Raw genomic sequence first — 19,907 nt, 5'->3', positions numbered from 1 at the left:
AAATGGTAGGGGTGATCTGGGGGGTGCAGGGTACATGCGTGTGACTATGTGAGTGTGTGTGTGTCTATTTGTCCCATTGCAAGTATGAAATTTCTTTGAAGTCTCATGCTTCATAGTAAAAATTAATACACATTTGAATTTTAGTCCTTAATATTCAATCATACAATATTAGTGTCTAAAATTAAAATACATTTTAAGATTGCATATACAAAAAAACTGGTGCTTATCCTGTGGCATCCTCCATTGTCCCTGGGGCTGCAAGTACTTTGGTGTGACAAGCACAGGGCTGTACTTTATCAAAGTTTCTAATTCTGATGATCTCACCTCAATCCATTCTTTTTGTCCTATGTGGCATTTGACATAATTTCTCTATTTTCCCCTGATCTCCTGGCTCAGTGGGCAGCCCTGGATGAAGAACCTGTGGATTTCCCAGAAGTAATGGATACTCAGTTAATCCCTTACTGATGAGTTGTGCAGAACCGTTCTTAGGCACTGTATTAGCGTTTCCAGGGAAATAATGGTTAACATTTATTGAGCATTTACTATATGCCAAACACTTTGGAAGTACTTATCTAATTATATACCCTTATATTAACTCTGTGAGGTCACTTCTATTATCATCTCCATCTTACAGATGACGAAAAGGAGACATATAATAGAACATAGAACTTGCCGAGGTCATGCAGCCAGCAGATAGTGAAGCTGGAGCTGAGATTCACTCCCAGGTAGGCTTATTTTGGGGCCAAATAAGTTGTCCTGCTCCTCTAGGGAATTTATGTCCTATTAGCCTTGCTGGCTTAGAGGATGCTCTGAGGATATTACAGCCCTTTGTTTTGTTTAGTGGCGTGTGAGTCACATCTGCCTGTTGGCACTTGATGTGAGGTCAGAAGTCACAGCAGCATCCATCTGCCACCCATTCATCCTGGTTTGGGGGCATTGATAAAATGCAGGGGGGTAAGGTGAGGGGAAGGTGGGTCACCTCTGCCAGCCCAGGGCTGATAGGGAAGAATGGAGTCTTTTATTTTTTCTTGAGTGATGTACTTCTTAGCTCTTGGCAGCAGAGGTGGATGCAGGACGGGCAGGTTTGCAGGCAGCCAGGTAGGTGGCATTTCAAAGTGTTCATACACAGTGTTCTTTGGCCCTGTAGGAAACCTGCTTTGTGCCCTAACCTTTACTTCTAAGGCTGTGGTGAGAGCAACAGTCCCCGGATTGGCAGGGTGGCTTATGGTGTCTGTGCCAGTCTAATTGTCTCTGGGCCTCAGACCATGTTTTCCTGGCACACGAACTTCCTGATAACTGGTACTTCTGACTGGCACATGCTGCTCCGCATCTTGCCCGACGCCCGGCTTACCTGAAGGAAGGGGTCACAGCCTTGGCAGCCAGAGACTGGCCGAGGCCACGAGCCCCGTATCTCCAAGGCTGACTCCAAGTGGTGGCTTTGCTGGAGTCCAGAGGCTGCTCTGCACTAAACCTTCACTCTCTGACTTATTCTCAGAAACAAAGACAGGAGATTCTTTATTTTTTATTTTTTTTTATTGGAGTTCAATTTGCCAACATATAGCAAAACACCCAGTGCTCATCCCATCAAGTGCCCCCCTTAGTGCCCGTCACCCAGTCACCCCCACCCCCCGCCCACCTCCCCTTCCACCACCCCTTGTTCGTTTCCCCGAGTTAGGAGTCTCTCATGTTCTGAGAAAGGAGATTCTTACTGACGAAAAGAGGCTCAATGTCTCAGAGTCTCAGATATGGTTGGAAATGCAGGTGTGGGTGTCATCCGTTCATTCCCACTGTGACTAGGAGGTGTTTTTTTTTTTTTTTAATTGTGATTTAATATTCTTTTTTCCCCCATCATCCCATTGGAGCGTGTCTCTTAAGTATATGCAGAGACCTCAGCTTAACAAGGCGAGCAGATAATTTGCACCTGTTTCTGTCTCATCTATGTCCCACATGCCCTTTAACCATTCTCTGGCCAGTCCCTTGAACTTACTGCTCCAACATTCTCTTTTCCTTTCTCTAGAAACTCCACCTCAATGCTTGGTTCTATGCTCAGGATGTGAAAACTACTGGTTAGAATCTAACACTGTCAACTTAAGGTACCCACTCATCTGTAAGAAAAATCTTTACCGAGCCTGTGTCATGTGTCAGGCACGGTGCTGGGCACTGCAAATGCCCCATGGAAGAAAGTACAGCTGGTCAGGGCACCTGTGGAGCTTCAAGCTCATCTAGGTGTCCAGGAACAGCTGCATTTCCAGCCCGCTTTTTCCTCTGAGCACCCATGCCTGTGAAAGCCCACTCCCACCTTCCACATAGGAGTCAAGACTCTTACCAAATGCTCCCTGCTCTCTAGCCAGTGGAACGTGGCAGTCTGTTCAACAGAGGATTCTCCATAGCTGGTGCCTTTATGCATAAGTGTGTCCCCATCTGTGCCCATCTCCCCCTCCCTACCCCTTTCTCAAGGAAGAGGGGTTCCTCCTCTTAGCTAGGTTCACTTTGTGCTCCTACATTCCAGATCCCATTTAACCAGGCTCTTTGGGGATCTGTGCCTTCAGGAACTGTGCTTCTTTTCTGTATCTCCACGGGAATCAGCATGTAACTCTCTTTTGTCTTGTCTGCACTGACCCGGTTCTTCCAAGCCGAGGGCCCCGTGGCAGCCCCAGCGATTGCCCCTGTTCTTCACATCTGGGCTTCTAGCTGGAGGGATTCTCCCGGCAGTCTCCTTTTCCTTTCCATTCTCTGCATAAGTGACTTCTGTGTCGAAATCCTCAGTCCCTTGGCCATAGTTCTACTGAAACTGTTCGTGTTATGATCACCAAATTTCCTGGTTGTTAAATTCACTAATGTGGAGAACATTTCCACTTGTTGCCTTTCCCAACATTTCCCTGAAGTTTGGCATTGTTGACAACTCTCCTGTGTTTGAAGCCATCACCTCACCTGGCTCCTAGGACACCATCCAGCCCTGGCTCTCCGCCTTTCTCCTTCATGGCCTCCTCTTCTGTATCCAGCTCTAAGGTGTTGGAATGCCTCAGAGCTCCTTCCAAGGACCTGTCTTCTAATTCCCAGCATTTTTAAGGCAATACTACCCATGCCTGTGGCTTCAATCACCCTGCCTCCCTCCTCAGACCCCTGTCTTGAGCTCTAGACTCTCAATGTCTACTACTTCCTGACCTTCTTACCTTTGCCAACAGGCCCCTTAGTTAGCAAGTCAAACACAGAAGGCATTGTCTCCCCACCAAACTGGCTCCTCTTCCAAGATCATTATTTCCTCAAAAAAGGCAGAGTGGTCCCCTCTCTACAGCCTGGAAGCTTAGAATGTCCTCCACTTCTCTTTCTTCATTTTCTACATTTAACAGAGTATCATTTCATACCGATTCTATTTTATAAACATAAATACATATATGTGTACATATGATACACACACACACACACAGAGTCTCTGTATGTATATTTTATTTCTCCCCTCTCCTCCATGTTTGAATGTCTACTGCTCCACTGGAATGAAAGATTCTATACAGCATGATTATATGTTATTTATCTTTATCTCCCATGCATGTGACAACACTGGGCATATAGAAGATGTTTATTTATTTTTTGAAGATTTTATTTATTTACTTGACAGAGAGAGAGCACAAGCAGGCTGAGCAGCAGGCAGAGAGAGAGAGAGAGAGGAAGAAGCAGGCTCTCCACTGAGCAGGGAGCCTAATTTGGGGGATCTCAGGACCCCAGGATTATGACCTGAGCTGAAGGCAGATGTTTAACAGACTAAGCCACCCAAGGTGCCCCTATAGTGAATGTTTAATAAACAATTGTTTAGTGAATGAATGACTTCTGTAATCTTTCCAGAAGAGCAGACTGAGCATGGTTAACCAATTTTGGACACTTTAGGGAGTTACTATCCCATTTTAGCATAATTGTTGCATATGGGTACATAATTTTTGCTGACATGACAATGACACATTTGGATAGAGTATTGGTTAAAAATAATGTTAGTTGATTTTTTTCTTTAAAAATAACATGTTAATGGTAGGAAAGTTAGGAAATATGGACAAGGAAGAAGAGAGAAATAAAATATCCATAATCCTGTGATCCTGACAAATAATTACTATTAACAAATTGATATAGGGCCTCTCAGTCTGTTTGCTAAATTTTTACTTTTAATAAAGGAATGGGGTCAAGCCTGGGGTATGTCTCAGCCACTGGGCTGTCCCTTGCAAGAGTAAGCAGTCACTAAATCATAGTGCTCACAGCTTCATGGCAAATCTGACCTGGATCTAGGTGGTTGTTCACATCCTTCAGCATTAGTCCGGTGGGGAGAAATTAACTACATTATTAGCACTGATGATGCTTACATTAGACAGATGTCAAACCAGAGTACTTATACCCATGTGAAGCAGGACTTCTATCAGTGGCCTGGCATTTGGATGGGGAACAGAAATTAGGAAAGGAAATTCACATAAATTAGCAAGTAGCCCAGGCTCCAATTCCAGTGGATAGTTGGAAGGAAGAGCAGGAATCAGGCACAAGGACAGGACACCTGGGGAAGGGGGTAATGTGAAGATTGTAGCTGTTCCAGCATGAGAAAGCCTATGGGATCATACGAGGGTATTGCCACCAGGACTTGGGGTGACAGGACTAATTTTATCTCACTTCCTGGTGGGGATGAGTTGCTAATCATGTCAAGTTGGACAGATTTGGCTAGAAAAACCAGGAGGAATTGAGCTGCTAGGTTGAAAGATTTAGTAACTTTAGGTATGTGGGGCCGGGAAAGGCAGAGATCGATAAATCCCAAACCTTTGCACCAGTGAGATCCCACCATGATCTATTTCATTCCATGACCCATATAACTGTTGTATGCCATATGTTGATAGAAAATAATTAAAGCTAATTAAAATTAATTTTGGTTGGTGAGCATTTGAAGAGTTTCATAATAACTCTTGAGATAATTAGAGATGCTTGGGGATGTCACAAAAGGAGCATTTGGAATAACTGGGCTAGATGTTTAAACCAGAAATGTGCAATGAAAGCTAGGAACAGAATGGTAATTCTGTAGTTGAAAGCACACTGAATCAGGAAGGAGGACTTTGGGGTTGTCCTCAGTATGCTGCTAAGATGGCCCTTTGAAATCACCACCATCTCCTTGCTTTGTAGCATTTGAGAGTCTCTGTGTAAATCCTCCCACCATGGTGGATTCCAGATTACCGATGGTTTAACTACTGGCTCACACAGTTCCTGAATGTCTAAGAACCAGCTCTTGAGAGCTCGGTGCAAGGTAACTCCAGCATACCACGGTAATCCTGACGGAGCTTCCAGTTACTTTTGTGGTCTTAGGTAAATCAGTTCATTCCTTGGGATATTAGTTTTATCATTAGTTAAGTGAAGTCACTAAAATAACCTCAAGGTCCCTTCCAGAGTTAACATTCCAGTAATGTAGCTAGCTGGTCTCTAGGCAAGACTGGCATCATGTCATAAGCCACAAGAGTTACCTCAGGTTTTCACGAATGTTATTGTGATCCACTGGGTCTGTCATAATCAACCCTCTTCTGATTCCTGCTGTAATGTGTGTCTCCTTTTCTACTGCCTCTTCTCAGGAGGATTAAAAATGGCAGTGCAGCCAATGGCTTACCACGAGGGGGAAGAAACCATTACCTCGGTCAGAGAATTCTACACCCAGCTGTCAGGCCCTAGGCATCTGTTGAGGGTCTGAGACAAAATCTTATAGTTTAGGTACATTACCTTCTCTGACCATTAGACCCACCTAATGCAGTCTTCTCTGGAACAAGTAGGAACAACATGAGAGGTTAATTTGCTCCGGCTCTTTGAAGTCAAGGGCTGTGTCTTTCATAGTTATATGTCTCAAGCCCTGACACTTAAGAGGCCCTCATTAATGTTTGTTGAAAGAAATAAGTGATTTGCACCTTTTTAGAACAAACTCTGAATTTTATCCCCCCAACTCCAGAACTTTATTGAGCTATAGTTGAAATATAATGTTATATAAACTTAAGGTATATAACATGATGATTTGCTGAATTTTAAAATAGTAATTCAAAAGTGGATATAAGCTTCTCTATGTTTGCCTGAAGAAATGTATTTCTTAAATGTGAACAATGATTTTCTTTTTGTAATAGAAAACTTCTCAGTGCCTTCAGTTCAATATTGGCCATTAAATTTGCCTTCCATCTGTTGCTACAATTGATGCGCAACTAGAACCCCAGCAAAGAGAAATATGAATGAGAAAACCCCAAACCAGACAAACCAGTTGTTTACTACCCACCAGTGAGTGCTTGCCTGCCTCCACCAGTGGAATTAGCTCATCTTTTTTGAAAGGGAAGGATCATACTTATTTATAGAGCATATATATTTCTAGATCATGTGCCACTTTACCAACATCTAATCCTCATAGTGACTCTCAGAAGCTAAGTATTAGCCTTCCTCTTTTATTTATTTATTTATTTTAAAGATTTTATTTATTTATTCATAGAGACACACACACAGAGAGAGGCAGAGGCACAGGCAGAGGGAGAAGCAGGCTCCATGCAGGGAGCCCGACGTGGGACTCGATCCAGGGTCCCCAGGATCAAACCCCGGGCTGTAGGCAACGCTAAACTGCTGTGCCACCAGGGCTGCCCTTCTTTTATTTTTTTAAAAAAGATTTTATTTATCTGAGAGAGAGAGAGAGAGAGAGAGAGAGAGAGAGAGAGATCATGTGGGGGAGGGGAAGAGAGAGGGACAGGGAGAAGCAGACTCCCAAAGGAGCGGGAAGCCTGATGTGGGGCTCGATCCCAGGACTGTTGAGATTATGACCTGAGCCGAAGGCAGACATTTAACTGACTGAGCCACCTAGGCACCCCTCTTAATCCTCCTTTAGAAGGTGAGCATTAGAGCCAGCAGTGACAGAGGCCTGAGTCAACACCCCAGAGGTGGTGCACCTCTCCCTGGGCCAGGCCGCCTCAGGCTTTCTGGATTTCCTCCTCTTGCTGTCTCTGTTCCTTGTTTGCTCTGGGATTTGGATACAAGCAAACCGGGCTCAGTCAGTGACCAGGCAAATAGAAGTACAAGCCTCCAGCAGGTTCTGAGCAAATTCGCAAAGTCAGGCCTGTCCCAGACGGAGGTAGTTGGGCTGGACTTTGCCCTAGTGAATCAGCTCCATGGAGGCTGGGCAGTTGAACAGGTAACTAACTGGCTGTAGGTCTGAAGGCCAGGTAGGTCTTGGTAGATGTGGCACATGGACTTTGACATTCTCCAAAGAGGAGAGAGACAGTCTCGGAAGGAAGCTGTGCTGAAAGAAGATGGGAAGCCACCGAGCAGGTGTGGGGGGACGCTATCTCCCTTGCTTTCTTTCTCTTGGCTGTGCTGTACTGTCACATTAGGAAAGGCAATTTCACCCTTGCTGGGGCTGGGGAGGGTCACTTAAGTGAATGCGAAAGTGTGGCTTGTCGCAGTAGATGTGATGCCTTCACTTTGAGAACCTTGGGTGCTTTTCATTTGGTGTCCTTAATTATAACCTGAGGTCTAACCTATGGGAGTTGATATGTGAGCGACAGAATAATGTGATTTCAGTGGAGAATAGGATATTGTGTCTTTGTGGTTGAAGGAGGGCTGTCTAGTGAAAACATCTGGGGACAAGGCAAAGGAGGCTTTCTTCTCGTTGAACTTTCTTGCATCTGAAAGGTAGGAGTTTTGTGGACCTTCAGGAAAGACCGATGTCCCCCTTCACTGTGTTGGAGCATTTGGCTTTTGCTGGGATTTGCTGGAAAGGCTTTCATTGTACCTGACTGTTTTCAAGGGAGGGGGCTGACACAGGAAGGAAGGTACGAATTTTTCTGAGCTGTAATTGATCTTGAGGTGGAAGGTACTTCTGCGCCTTGCTCTTCTCATATGTTCTGCTTACAGCTCTTGGCTCATAGCTGTGGACCCTGGATCCATGGCATTCAAGCAGAGTGGTATCTTGATTTCAACATATACCCTTTGACCTTTTGTTCTGATACAATTTTGTTTTTTTTATATTAGGCTGGGAGTTTCTGGAGTGGGAGCAAGTTAACTGTATTTTATCAAAATCTTTCAACCTAAAACAGTTCCCAAGGGAGAAAAAACATGGGGTCTGACTGAGCTAATATATTTCTCCTGACATTAGAGAATCCCCAAGTCACCAGTAAGGTCTGATGCGTGCTTTCTCTTTGGAGGCAGCTGGATGCAGGTGCTCCTCTGTGATACAGGGCAGAAGAACTTGGAGGGCATCATGTCTTCAGAGGCATTTCTCATGTTGAAGAATAAGAGGGGAAAATGAATTTGACACTGGGAGAGACTTCCAGATTTTAAAATTTCTATCCAGGAAGATTACTGAGGCTTGGCTGTCTAGTTTGTCGTAAGAACAATCCCAAACTTGACCCCCTTGGAGGATGGGCAGGCATAGCCATATAATAGGGCCTCATTCTTCTAAGAGGATAATTTAAGGATTCAGAAAAGATGTCTCTCAAGGTCAATTTAAACTTCTTTTTGTTTAGGAAATGTCTTCATCCATTCATGCTGCCCTGATCTTGTCTCTGATAATACTAACTGCCATTAAATTGAGCAATTGCTGTATACCAGGCAGTGTACTGGGCACTTTTTTTTTTTTGCAAGTTATCACTGACTCTGACTGTAATCCTGCAAACTTGTCCTTATCATCCCTGTTCTGTATCTCAGGGAAATTTAGGCTTGAAAAAATTAACTAGCTAATAAATGGCAGAGTTAGGATTTAAACTCTGGCATAGCTCTAAGCTCACCTATTTCTCTGACAGCAGAGCGCCTCCACAGTAATGGTTGAGTGAATAATTGCTGGTGGGATAAATGAACGAACACGTATTTAATTGCAATTCTTTGATAGTGTTTTGGAGCTTTATATCTGATTGTTCTGTATCTCCCCTGCCTCTCACATCTATTGTTGCTCCAAATATACTTTTTAATTTTTAAAGCAACATCAATATAATTGTCTAGCCTGTTATTTACTTCATGTGTCTGCTTGACATTTTTCCCCAGATATCTCTATTAACAGTGCCTGTGTGTTTTGTTCTAGATAAAAGATTTTGAGGACCGTAGGTACTTTTTTTCACAAGAACTAATCAATCATCATGTTTGGAGATAGGCCTAAAATGGTGATTTTTTTTTTTTTTTTTTTTTTTGTCTGCAGGAAGATAAAATAGCTACACAACTCACTAAAAACACGAGAGAAATTCTGAGGGTCAGGGATGGAATTCTGGGCTCCCCAGTGGCCACCTCAGCCACAGGGGAGGGCCACGGCTCCAGCAAAGGATCCAGACCGTGGGCTTCGGAGAGACGGAATTCATCGGCCCGTTCCTCACTTTTGGCACAATGGAGAGAGGTATCACCAGTGGCAAGATCCCCACAGGAGCCCCCTGCCACAGCAGGACCCCAGGACAGACCGCCAGCAGCCCCGTTATGCGTCCAGGCCTGGGGAAAGGCATCAGCCTGTGTCCGGGGCTGACTATTACAAAAGTGGTTATCCCAGCCAGTTGTATTCAAGGTATGGTTCTAGAAGCTGGAATTCACCCAACTTACCTCACTTAAGTGCTGTAGCTTGTTCCTTTCCTTCTTCCTTTTCCTTTTATTCCTGCTCTTTTTCTTCTAGTTCCTTCTCTACCCTAGTACATTGACTTAGTTATAAACCCTTTCCTCTCCCAAATTAGATTGAGGTGACCAACAATAATATTTCCCTCCTCTCTGTCCCCTTGTGGGGCTTCTTAAAGAGGCTATGACAGCGTGACTGGGTGTTGGGGCCAGGGCAGCTGGCAGAAAGAATGGTGGATTCAAGGCAGTAGATGAGCCCTTCTTACTCTGGGATGGCAAAAAGGTAATATTTATAGATTACGGAAAGGTTTGTCCTGGGAATTCCTCTAAAAAGATCTTTTCTTTTCTTTTTTTTTTTTTTTTTTAAAGATTTTATTTATTTATTCATGAGAGACACACACACAGAGAGGCAGAGACACAGGCAGAGGGAGAAGCAGGCTCCATGCAGGGAGCCCGACATGGGACTCGATCCCGGGTCCCCAGGATCACACCCCAGGCTGTAGGCAGCACTAAACCACTGCACCACCAGGGCTGCCCTCCTCTAAAAAATTCTGAGTGTTGTGAGCATAGACACCACCAGTTGGTGGTGGTGCAACAGTGCTTAGGGTGTGCAACAGTGCTTAGGGTGTAATAGACACACAGAAAAAATATGCGTTGGATGAATACATGGGAACATTTTAAAAAATGAAATCAACCACAGAGAAAGCAGATAGAACGTTGCAGTCTCTAAGTACAGAACAAAGAGGTCTCTGAGGTAATTCTAGGGGAATCTGGAATTCCTGTTCCTGAATTCTAATTGTTAGCAGAAGATTTAATATTTTATGAAATATTGGAAGTCATCTACGTTCCACTTCAGCTTTTCCAGGTGGGTGATAATTTGCCTGCCTACAGATTTAGGGTTGAAATTATGACAGTTATTGTAAAGCATCGGTTCCTATGAGATGCTAAAGAATTACTAATTGATAAAGAGACTAATATGACATTCCTCTCCCCAATCTTTTTGTATTGTTGAATTCTCGAAGGAAGGTATGTTAAGGACAGAGGCAATAAAGGCAATCAGATTCAAGAGAGTCCAACATGACTTCTTTATCTCACTTCCATCTGTACATAATATGCATGGGAATTACAATGGCATATTTGGTACTTACACCTCATTTCAGGAGAGGGTATTCTAGGATAATATTAGGGTAGGGGCACCAGGGTGGCTCATTTGGTTGAACATCCAACTCTTGATTTTATCTCAGGTCATGGCCTCAGGGTGGTGAGATCAAGCCCAGCATTGGGCTCCACATTCAGCTCAGAGTCTGCTTGTCCCTCTCCTTCTTCTCTTCCCTCTACTCTCTCTCTTGCTTTCTCAAACAAATAAACATATAAAAAAATCTTTTTAAAAAAATCAGGGCAGGGTTTTCTAAGGTAACATCATGTATTGTTGGATGTATTGGAGGAGTAGGGGAATCACAGGGAAGGAGAATGAGACACTGGTTATGGTGTTGCTATCAACAGCCCAGGCTTATTCTGAAACAAAGGCCCTGTGCTCGCTTCGGCAGCACATATACTGAAACAATGGCCCTACCGGTGCTCTGATTCTGGATCTTCTGTTTATAGGATCTAGAATGAAACTAGTTTTAAAGCGGGTTCTAGACAGAGGTGACAGTTGTGTCTTATGAAGGTGTCAAGTCCTCCACTGGTTTCTCACCTTACCACACCCATCCTTGACTGGCTGGCTTTCTTTTTGGTATTTTAGGGCGGGCATTGAGGATCCATATCAAAGCTATCATTCTTCAACCCTAAGGGAAGAACATGCTTATGGACATTATTACTACCATAGACACCCGCAGCAGCTACAGGAAGAAAGAGGTACGGAATAATCTCCGAAGAGCTTTTGGGATGGTGCTCAGAGCCTCACCCTGGCTGTCATGCTTGGCTGACATAGAGCCCCTCACTTGCTTCTTTCTTGGCCATGTGAGGCCACAGCAAAGATACTACTGCTAGATGTCTTGAGGAGAAGAGATAGAAAGGAATCATTTTTCTTCGTACATGTCAGTGGTAGTGCTGTATCTACCATTACGTTTTCAGTATTATGGACAGTTTGCACTTCAATCACAGTTTTTTCTTCCACTCCTCCTTATAGCCAAGATTATAGTCTCTGTCCAAGGAACAGTGAAGGCAATTCTTGACAATGAAGTTGTCTAGGGTGTGATTGGGTGTGATGAGTCTGACCATCAACGACCGTGACAGTGGCAGATATGCACTCACAGGAATTTATACCCTTTACCAATAGTAGGGCTTTAGGGATATGCTACTGGTGCTTCTGACCTGCCAGCCAAGGGAAATCTGTTTCAACACAGAAAACACACACACAGGATCCCGATGGTTGTACAATTGTTCTGAGCCATGCTACTTGGATCAGGGAGGACTGAGGGGCATCCTGTTGACTTCCATCATTAGCTCTCACTTCTTCATTTTATCCAATTTGGCAAATATGTTTTTATACCTACGGTGTTCCAGTAACTCATCTTCACAGCTGGCGGCTGTCTTTCTAAACTTTTAGGAATAGGAAGTGACTGTCTTCATTTTGTTTCCTCTGAGGGTGCAGTGCCAAGGCGAGAGAGTCCTTATATCTGGCAGGAAGATCACCGAGATCAAAAGTACCTCAGTGAGCATCAGCATGAAAACCAGAATAGTCCGTAAGTGTGAAAGGAAAGGCCAGCTCAACATGGCTCGGCCAAACTCAGACTAAGTTGGGCAAGTCTTATGGCATCCCAGTTCTTGTCTCTATCTCTAGAATGCTGTCTGCTGGTTGTGGAGTAGCCCAGAGTGGCCCAAGCCAGCTTTAAGTAGAGTCTTAACATTGACAGGAGACTCCCAGACTTGGGATCACCTGAGTTCCTGTTGAGGTTGCATAAAGTCCACCCTACAGGAAGGCCTTAATTCTAGGTTGGCCTCAGAGCAAACATGGTCTTGCAGAAGTGTTCAGTTGGGTTCTGGCTGAGGCTGGGGAGTCTCTCCTCCCCCCCATCCCCTGGGACAAGGAGAGCAGAAAAGAGCCTTTTGCACAAACATCTGTCCTGGTGCCCTTAGGCCTGGTGCTTTTACCTTGTACAACCAACTGGCCAACCCAACTGCTCTGATGTCAAGTCAGTTCAGGCTGTAAGGCTGCAGGGACCAACCCTTCTCTGCGGGCTTTGGAGTTACTTCTAGTGACTGTGCTAAGGGACCCAGGAGCTCCTGTTTTTCTGGAATCAATAGATTGGGGGAGAAAAGGGAGGATAATGCTTTTCCCTGTGGCACACAGGCCAACCCTAAACTGCCCATGCTTCGCAGCTGAACAGCCTCCAGGAGAGAGCAGCTCAGTTTTGCTGGCTCGCCCAGGACCCCCTTACCTGCTCCTGTCATTTTGCTTCAGATCCAAGAGTCAGAACCCTTATAAAGACAGCCCTGCTTCTAACACTGGACAGGAGAGGCCTGGGGACATGATTCTGAAGAGTCTGCTAACTGGAACCCAGAAGAATGAGGTAATCTGAAGTGACATGGGGGCTGGTGGGCTGTGACAGTACATCACAACTGACACCAAAGCCGTGGCAGGGCAGGGGGCCCTTAGGAGGGGGGTGTCCGGTGACCAGCAGTCTGAGGGGTTCCATCTGCTCCTCTCTGCAGAGCCTCCTCCTTTTTCTGCCTTCCTGTTTCAATCTACGGGTCTGGGGCCCTGATCTGTCCCTTTTGTATTTTTGTCAAATTGGCTGGACCAGGAAGTGTCACCCAAGTCACTCGGAGGTGCTGAGCAAAAGGAGAGGCTGTCACCAGTACCCCAGGGGACTGGCAATTTAGTTTATTCAGGGAGTGAGGAATTGCTGGAATCTTTCAATTCGGGTCTGAAAAGCAGAGTTGAAACCTTTCTCGACTCTTCCAACTCTCTCCTCTGAAATCCTACTGGGTATACCAGCCAGACCACAAAATGGAGTTCTTAAATTTTTTAAAATAAAATTTTAATTTGAGAATAATTTCAGGTTTATGGAAAAGTGGTAAAAATACTGCTGAGACAAGCTCTTGATTTTTGACAGTTTTATATTACTTTTGTTTCCATGATGAGATCTGTCTGCTTTTTGAGAACATTTTCTTCTGTATACCTAACACTTAACAGGGCAGGGCACATGCTATGTAACATATGCCCATAGGAACAGCAGCCAGACATGAGAACAGCCCTTTACAGCTTTGCATCTATTGTTTCATCCTCCTGGGATATAAGTTCCATGAATTTCTTGTACACCTGTGTCCCCAGGGAAAGCACAGTGCCTGGAGCATAGTAGGTGCTCATTAAATAACGGTGAATGAATACATGAGTAAGTACTTGAAATCTATAGGACAAATATGATTATTTTTTCAAAGATTTTATTTATTTATTCATGACAGACACAAAGAGAGAGAGGCAGAAACATAGGCAGAAGGAGAGGGAGAAGCAGGCTCCTCTCAGGGAGCCTGATGTGGAACTTGATCCCTGAACTCCAAGATCACGCCCTGAGTTGAAAGTAGAGCTTAACCGCTGAGCCATCCAGGAGTCCCGACGAATATGATTATATTACAGATGGGAGTCCTGAGCTCAGACAGCTTAAATCATTTTTCCAAGGTCACAGCAGGTATTGACAGAGCTGGGATTTGAAGATTTATTTTATTTTTAAGTCATCCCTACACCCAGAGTGATGCTTGAACTCATAACCCCAAGATCAAGAGTCACATGCTCTACTCACTGAGCCAGCTGGGTATCCCAACAAAGCTGGGATTTGAATTCAGGTCCCCTGGCCTCTGTGCCTACACCCTTTTCTTTCTTATTCTTTTTTTTTTAATGATTTTATTTATTTATTCATGAGAGATACAGAGAGAGAGAGAGAGAGGCAGAGACACAGGCAGAGGGAGAAGCAGGCTCCATGCAGGGATCCCGACGTGGGACTCAATTCTGGGTCTCCAGGATCACACCCTGGGCCACAGGCAGGCGCTAAACCACTGAGCCACCCAGGGATCCCCTACACCCTTTTCACTAGGCCATGATTCGTTGATCAAACGCGCACTTCTGTTCCCTGCAACACATCCACATTAGATGTATTTATTTGAAAGTTTTGATTTTGTTGCTTTGAAGGAACACATGGGAGGTCCATCTGTCTGAAAGTGCTTCTGATTCTTCCCATGTGTTTTCATTATCTTTAACTTCCAGCCACCACTGGCCGATGAGTCCAACCTTCTCCAGCAGCATGAGTCTGGCCTCACCTCCAGCGCCTACGAGCTCAGTCAGTATATAGGAGATGCCTCTGAGCTGTACAACCCCATGGCACCAGCAGCTTGGAGTCCAGTTCAGGCTGGTGGGTACTGAAGTGATCTGAGCAACTGGTTAAGTCTGGTGAGAAGAGGGCTAGTTGGCAACCTCTTGGAAAGTCACCCTTCCTCTGTACTTCCAAGAGTGGATCATTGCCTGCCTCATTTACTTATGCAAGTCTCCTGAGCAGAGAGGCCATTTTGGCTCTATTTTTACCTTTTCTCTTGTACTAGAGATTGCATCATAGGCGATTCTTAGAAGGGAACACGGCTTCTAGCCATCAGGGTCAGGCTGGGAGAGGAGACACTCAGAAATACTTTAACAGGTGAAGAAAGTGAAGACCAGAGTCAGTTTGATAAAGCAAAGGCAGGCCACAAAGCAAGGTTGTTTTGTTTGGATGTAGGACACATGTCATGAGTACTGGGGTTATGAGAGCCAGAGTCCCCAGTCTCTTGCCATCATGGGGGAGTCTGGGCCTGGTGCCTTACCATTTGGATCAAACTATTGAATCCTTACCTTGTATTTTAACATATTCCGAGAGGCTTAACTCTGACTTGGAGCATAGGCTTCTTTTAATTACCCCACCCACCCAGAGTCTTATCTTTGCCCAGGTGGAATTTGGGTAGAAACACGTCTGTGGTGTACTTCTAAAGATAAGTAGTAGCAGTAATGCTAACAGGTCCCCCTGTGTCTATTGGTCAGAGAATGTCTCGGCAGCATGTCCTAAGGAGCCCATGAAATTCTACATCCCTCATGTGCCTGTGAGTTTTGGGCCAGGAGGTCAGCTGGTGTATGTGAGTCCCAGCTCCCCCAGAGATGGACAGACGGCCCTAGTTGAACTGCACAGCATGGAGGTAAACAAGATTCTGTGTTGCAGAAAGCTGGCACTTGGCTTTGTTTCGCTTTGCCTGAGCCTGGGCATCTCCGGGAATGGGATGCTCTTGTGGGGAACTGGGCCATGCACTCCATGGATTGGGGCATGTATTGTGAAGGAAAGGGTAGGAGTCTTCTCTCAAAGAAGTGATACTAGATTTAAGTTTCTTCTGAGATGCTATTAGCTCACTTTCAGCAACTGGAGAACTCACTTTAAACCTCCTGTGTTCTCCACAAAGCACTGAGCCACATCCCAGGACCACAGCCACGGGTTCTGATATTGGACTTCACTGACAAGAATTGGGTGGACGTGGTCTTGAACGCCAAATCTGATTTTTCGTTCCAGATTATTCTTAATTATTCTGAGGAGCAAGAAGAGCTGAGGACTTTCTCAGGACCCCTGATCAGGTAAATTATCTTAAGAGCTGCCAAGTGAGGGCTTTTGAATCTACAAAATCTGCCTGCCCAGATCAGCATTTTGGGGATTTGCTCTTGGCTTCCTTGAAAGAAAATATCTATCCCCTGTGGAGCAGAATACCCTGTGCAACAAGATAGAGACAAATGTGGCCTGATCTCTTTTGACAAGCAACTGGAGAGTCGAGGGGCAGAAAGAAAAATTAAGATTAAAAATCTGAAAACAGTTCTATTTTGCAGGAGCTACAGAGTAGGAGGTTTTTGCATTCTGAGTACTGAATAGATACTGGTAGAAAGGTGGTGCATAGCCTGGGAAATTATAGACAAGCGGATCAGAGTGGGAAAACGATTCTTGCCATTTTCTGGAGAAATAGCGCGGTGTGTGTTCCTGGATGGTGTGCAAGTCTGCCCTCTGTAGGATTGAGCTAGTATTGCTTTTAATTTCCTAGTCCTATTTCTTTTTCTTTTTAGCAAACAATATTATTTAATTGGTAACAATGGAAGAGAACAATAAATGACATTATTATAATAAACATCAATACATATTTGTTATATATATGTGTGTGTATATATATACATATACACACATACAAGTTGAGTGATTCAATATTCTAAGTCATAAAAATGTCCTAGTCCCATTTCTGATTGATATTCAGGACATGCTACCCTGGAGAGAGTCCTGGCGGGAGTCAGAGGACCCGGGTCCTTGACCGGAGCATCCTACTAAGTAGAGGTCCCATGGTGGACAGATCAGTTAGTCCTCCCTCAGCCTTAGGGCTCTCTTTATGTAACACCTCTCCATCTGCTTTAAGTGTAGGAAAGCTGTATGTATATCATCGCTACTCTATAAACTTGTTCTTATCCTGAAACTTTCCCCTCCAAGAAAAACCCATAGTATTATGACAGTTTCTTCAAGTAAGAGCGTTGAATCTCTTTCATGCAGGCATTCGGATGTGGGGTAGAGCACCGAGCTGGGGGTGTGGACACTAGGGGGCTGATCTAATTTATTGCATGACCTGGAGCAAACAATATTACCCATTTATTGAGCACTTTAGTATACCCTGTAACATTTGCTAATTCCTTTTATATGGTGGTGGGGTCTTTTTTTCTTTCATTATCCCTATTTTAGGGGGAAAAGCAGAGGTTCATATGGGATAAGAACCTTATATAAGCTGAGAAGTGGCAGGCTGGATTTAAACCCAGGGTTGTCTGACTCCAAAGTCTCTGGCCTGCTGCCCTATGCCATCCCTGGGCCTTAGTTTCTTCATCTATAAAAGGGAGAGGGAGAACGAGAGACTCTCTGAGGTCCCTTCCTGTTTTACAAGGAAACTACAGACTCAGGCTTCTCTCTCAGCCACCCCCTCCCCCGGCTTCTGCTAGCACCCTCACAATGCAGGAGCCTGTGGTCCTGTGCAGGTAAAGAGTCTGCCCTTCACTCTTTGCTCCCTGAAATCTCTCCTTAGGGAGGATGTACACAAGGTGGACATCATGACATTTTGCCAGCAGAAAGCAGCTCAGAGCCAAAAATCAGAGACACAAAGGAGCAGAGATTCAGCTCTACTGTGGCAATTGTTGGTTCTCCTGTGTCGGCAGAATGGGGTAAAGTATTACGACTCTGACAGGTGTGCAGGTGCAGGCTGCATTGAAATTTAAGTCTTCCCTGGATAGAGAAGATTCGGCTTACGGCATGATTATAAAGGATAATGTCAAAGAAGCAACAGATGTCCCTAAGGGAAGAAGTTGCTCAGATGTTAACCCCGTTTGCTATTGATAACCTTTTCCCTGTCCTTCTCCACTGGCCTGGGGTTATTGTGCAGTTGGGGTTACTGTATGAACCACATGATACACCTACAAAGGTATGTGTATTTCTGGTCATCTCTGTGGCTCCCAGAAGGCAGAACATATCATGAGAGTGAAGCTGAAGTTTGAAGTAACAACAATTCAAGAAAGGACGGTCTTGTGTTTGCATGTTGGCCTCCTCACGGAGAGGGCAGGTGCATCGGCGCCTGGGCTGCCACCATGAGGGCGATAGGATTCTCCCTCAGGATGACCCTCTTTGCCTTTCAGTCCATGGTGGGGTCTGACATCGCTGAGCTGCTGATGCAAGACTGCAAGAAGCTGGAGAAGTATAAGAGGCAGCCGCCAGTGGCTAACCTCATCAACCTGACCGATGAGGATTGGCCTGTGCTGAGCTCAGGGACCCCAAACCTGCTCACCGGGGAGGTTCCCCCCAGCGTGGAGACACCTGCACAGATCGTAGAGAAATTCACTAAACTGCTCTACTACGGAAGGAAGAAGGCAAGTGTGGCCCCTCCAGGCTTGTTTTTAAGAAGTAACCAGGCCCCCACCCCCAATTATAATGAGTAATATTCATCCATTTTATAGCACTTAAGACGTTCAGAAAAGTACAAAGAAAAAATTATATAGTTTTACCATTTAAAGATAACATCTGTTAGGGACGCCTGGGAGGCTCAGTCAGTTAAGTATCTGCCTTCAGCTCAGGTCATGATCTCAGGATCCTGGGATTGAGCCCTGCATCTGGCTCTCTGCTCAGTGGAAAGTCTGCTTCTCCTTCTGCCCCTCCTCCCACTCGTGCTCTGTCTCTCAAATAAATAGATCTTTAAAAAAGATAACATCTGTTAACATCTTGATATATTTACTTTTGGCATTTTTCCATGCATATATATTACAAATAAAATTAAATTACATATAAAATTATTTCTATCTGTTCACTTAAGATTATATGATGTAATACTACCATGGCATTAAAATGTACCATTTAAAAATGTTTCACTTTATGAATTATAATATTTTATTTATCTAATTCACTGTTTTTGAATATATAGGCTATCTACAATGCTGTCACCCATTATAAATTATACATTTTGAACATCTTGTTATATAAATCTTTGACTTATCTTCTTAATTTTTAGGATAAATACCTAGAATGGAACTATGGGTTAAACTTGTAAAAGTTCTTTACATATGCACTAAATTAGCTACCAGAAAGTTTGTTTCCAATAGTGTCTCCACCAGCTATAGCTAATGTATGCCTACCAATATTGAATACTTCAATTCAACAGATGAAGTGATGCCTTGTTTATTTTTTGATATGTAAATTAGACAATAATAATCTTTATATTATTTATTCAAAAAATTTATTTGAGATGTATTTGAAAAAATTCTGGGATATTTAGTGTGTATGATGTGATGATTTGATATACAAATATCATTGGGTATCATTTTAAGTAGTCTCTATACCCAATGATATATATAACATACATAGTATATTATATATACTATGTACATTAATATTATACATATTATATATATAAAATTATAAAGTTATATATTATATTATATATACATTTTAAGTTTTATTGATTTAAATAATCTCTACACTCAATGTGGGGCTTGAGCTCACAACCCTGAGATCAAGAGTCAGATGTCCTTCAGACTGAGCCAGACAGGTGCCCAGACAGTAAATGCATTTGGTTTTGTAGGTCAGAGAGTCTCTGTTGCAACAGCTTAATTCTGCTATTGTCGAGTAAAAGCAGCCACAGATGATATGTAAATGAATGGATATGGCTGTGTTTTATTTATGGACATAGATTTTGAAATATATATAATTTTTGTGTATAATGAAGTATTCTTTTTAAAAAATTTTTCCCCAATCATTTAAAAACAGGAAAAGTTATCCTTAGTTGGTGGACTATACCAAAATAGGCAGTGGGCTGAATTTGGTCTTCAGGCT

At 43.8% G+C, this 19,907-nt stretch overlaps 1 protein-coding gene across 8 annotated transcripts in view; it reads left to right on the top strand.

Annotated features, from left to right (window-relative positions):
- Positions 1-702: 702 nt before the first annotated feature.
- The window catches only part of SEC16B (SEC16 homolog B, endoplasmic reticulum export factor), a 46,733-nt gene continuing 27,528 nt past the window's right edge, over positions 703-19,907 (top strand). The window contains exons 1-10 of one of the 8 annotated variants that reach the window (XM_041763355.1): positions 703-725; positions 9,164-9,517; positions 11,306-11,418; positions 12,158-12,248; positions 12,968-13,076; positions 14,768-14,912; positions 15,569-15,720; positions 16,086-16,147; positions 17,617-17,752; positions 18,221-18,451. In XM_041763355.1, the coding sequence (XP_041619289.1) occupies positions 9,222-9,517; positions 11,306-11,418; positions 12,158-12,248; positions 12,968-13,076; positions 14,768-14,912; positions 15,569-15,720; positions 16,086-16,147; positions 17,617-17,752; positions 18,221-18,451 (1,335 nt within the window). In that variant the 5' untranslated portion in view covers positions 703-725; positions 9,164-9,221. The other 7 variants (XM_041763324.1, XM_041763345.1, XM_041763335.1 and 4 more) reach the window with 7 other exon arrangements.

Source organism: Vulpes lagopus, chromosome 1, assembly GCF_018345385.1.
Source record: "Vulpes lagopus strain Blue_001 chromosome 1, ASM1834538v1, whole genome shotgun sequence".
Taxonomy (NCBI): Eukaryota; Metazoa; Chordata; class Mammalia; order Carnivora; family Canidae; genus Vulpes; species Vulpes lagopus.
Note: the sequence above shows the minus strand (reverse complement) of the source record. Positions and strands in the feature narration are given on the sequence as shown.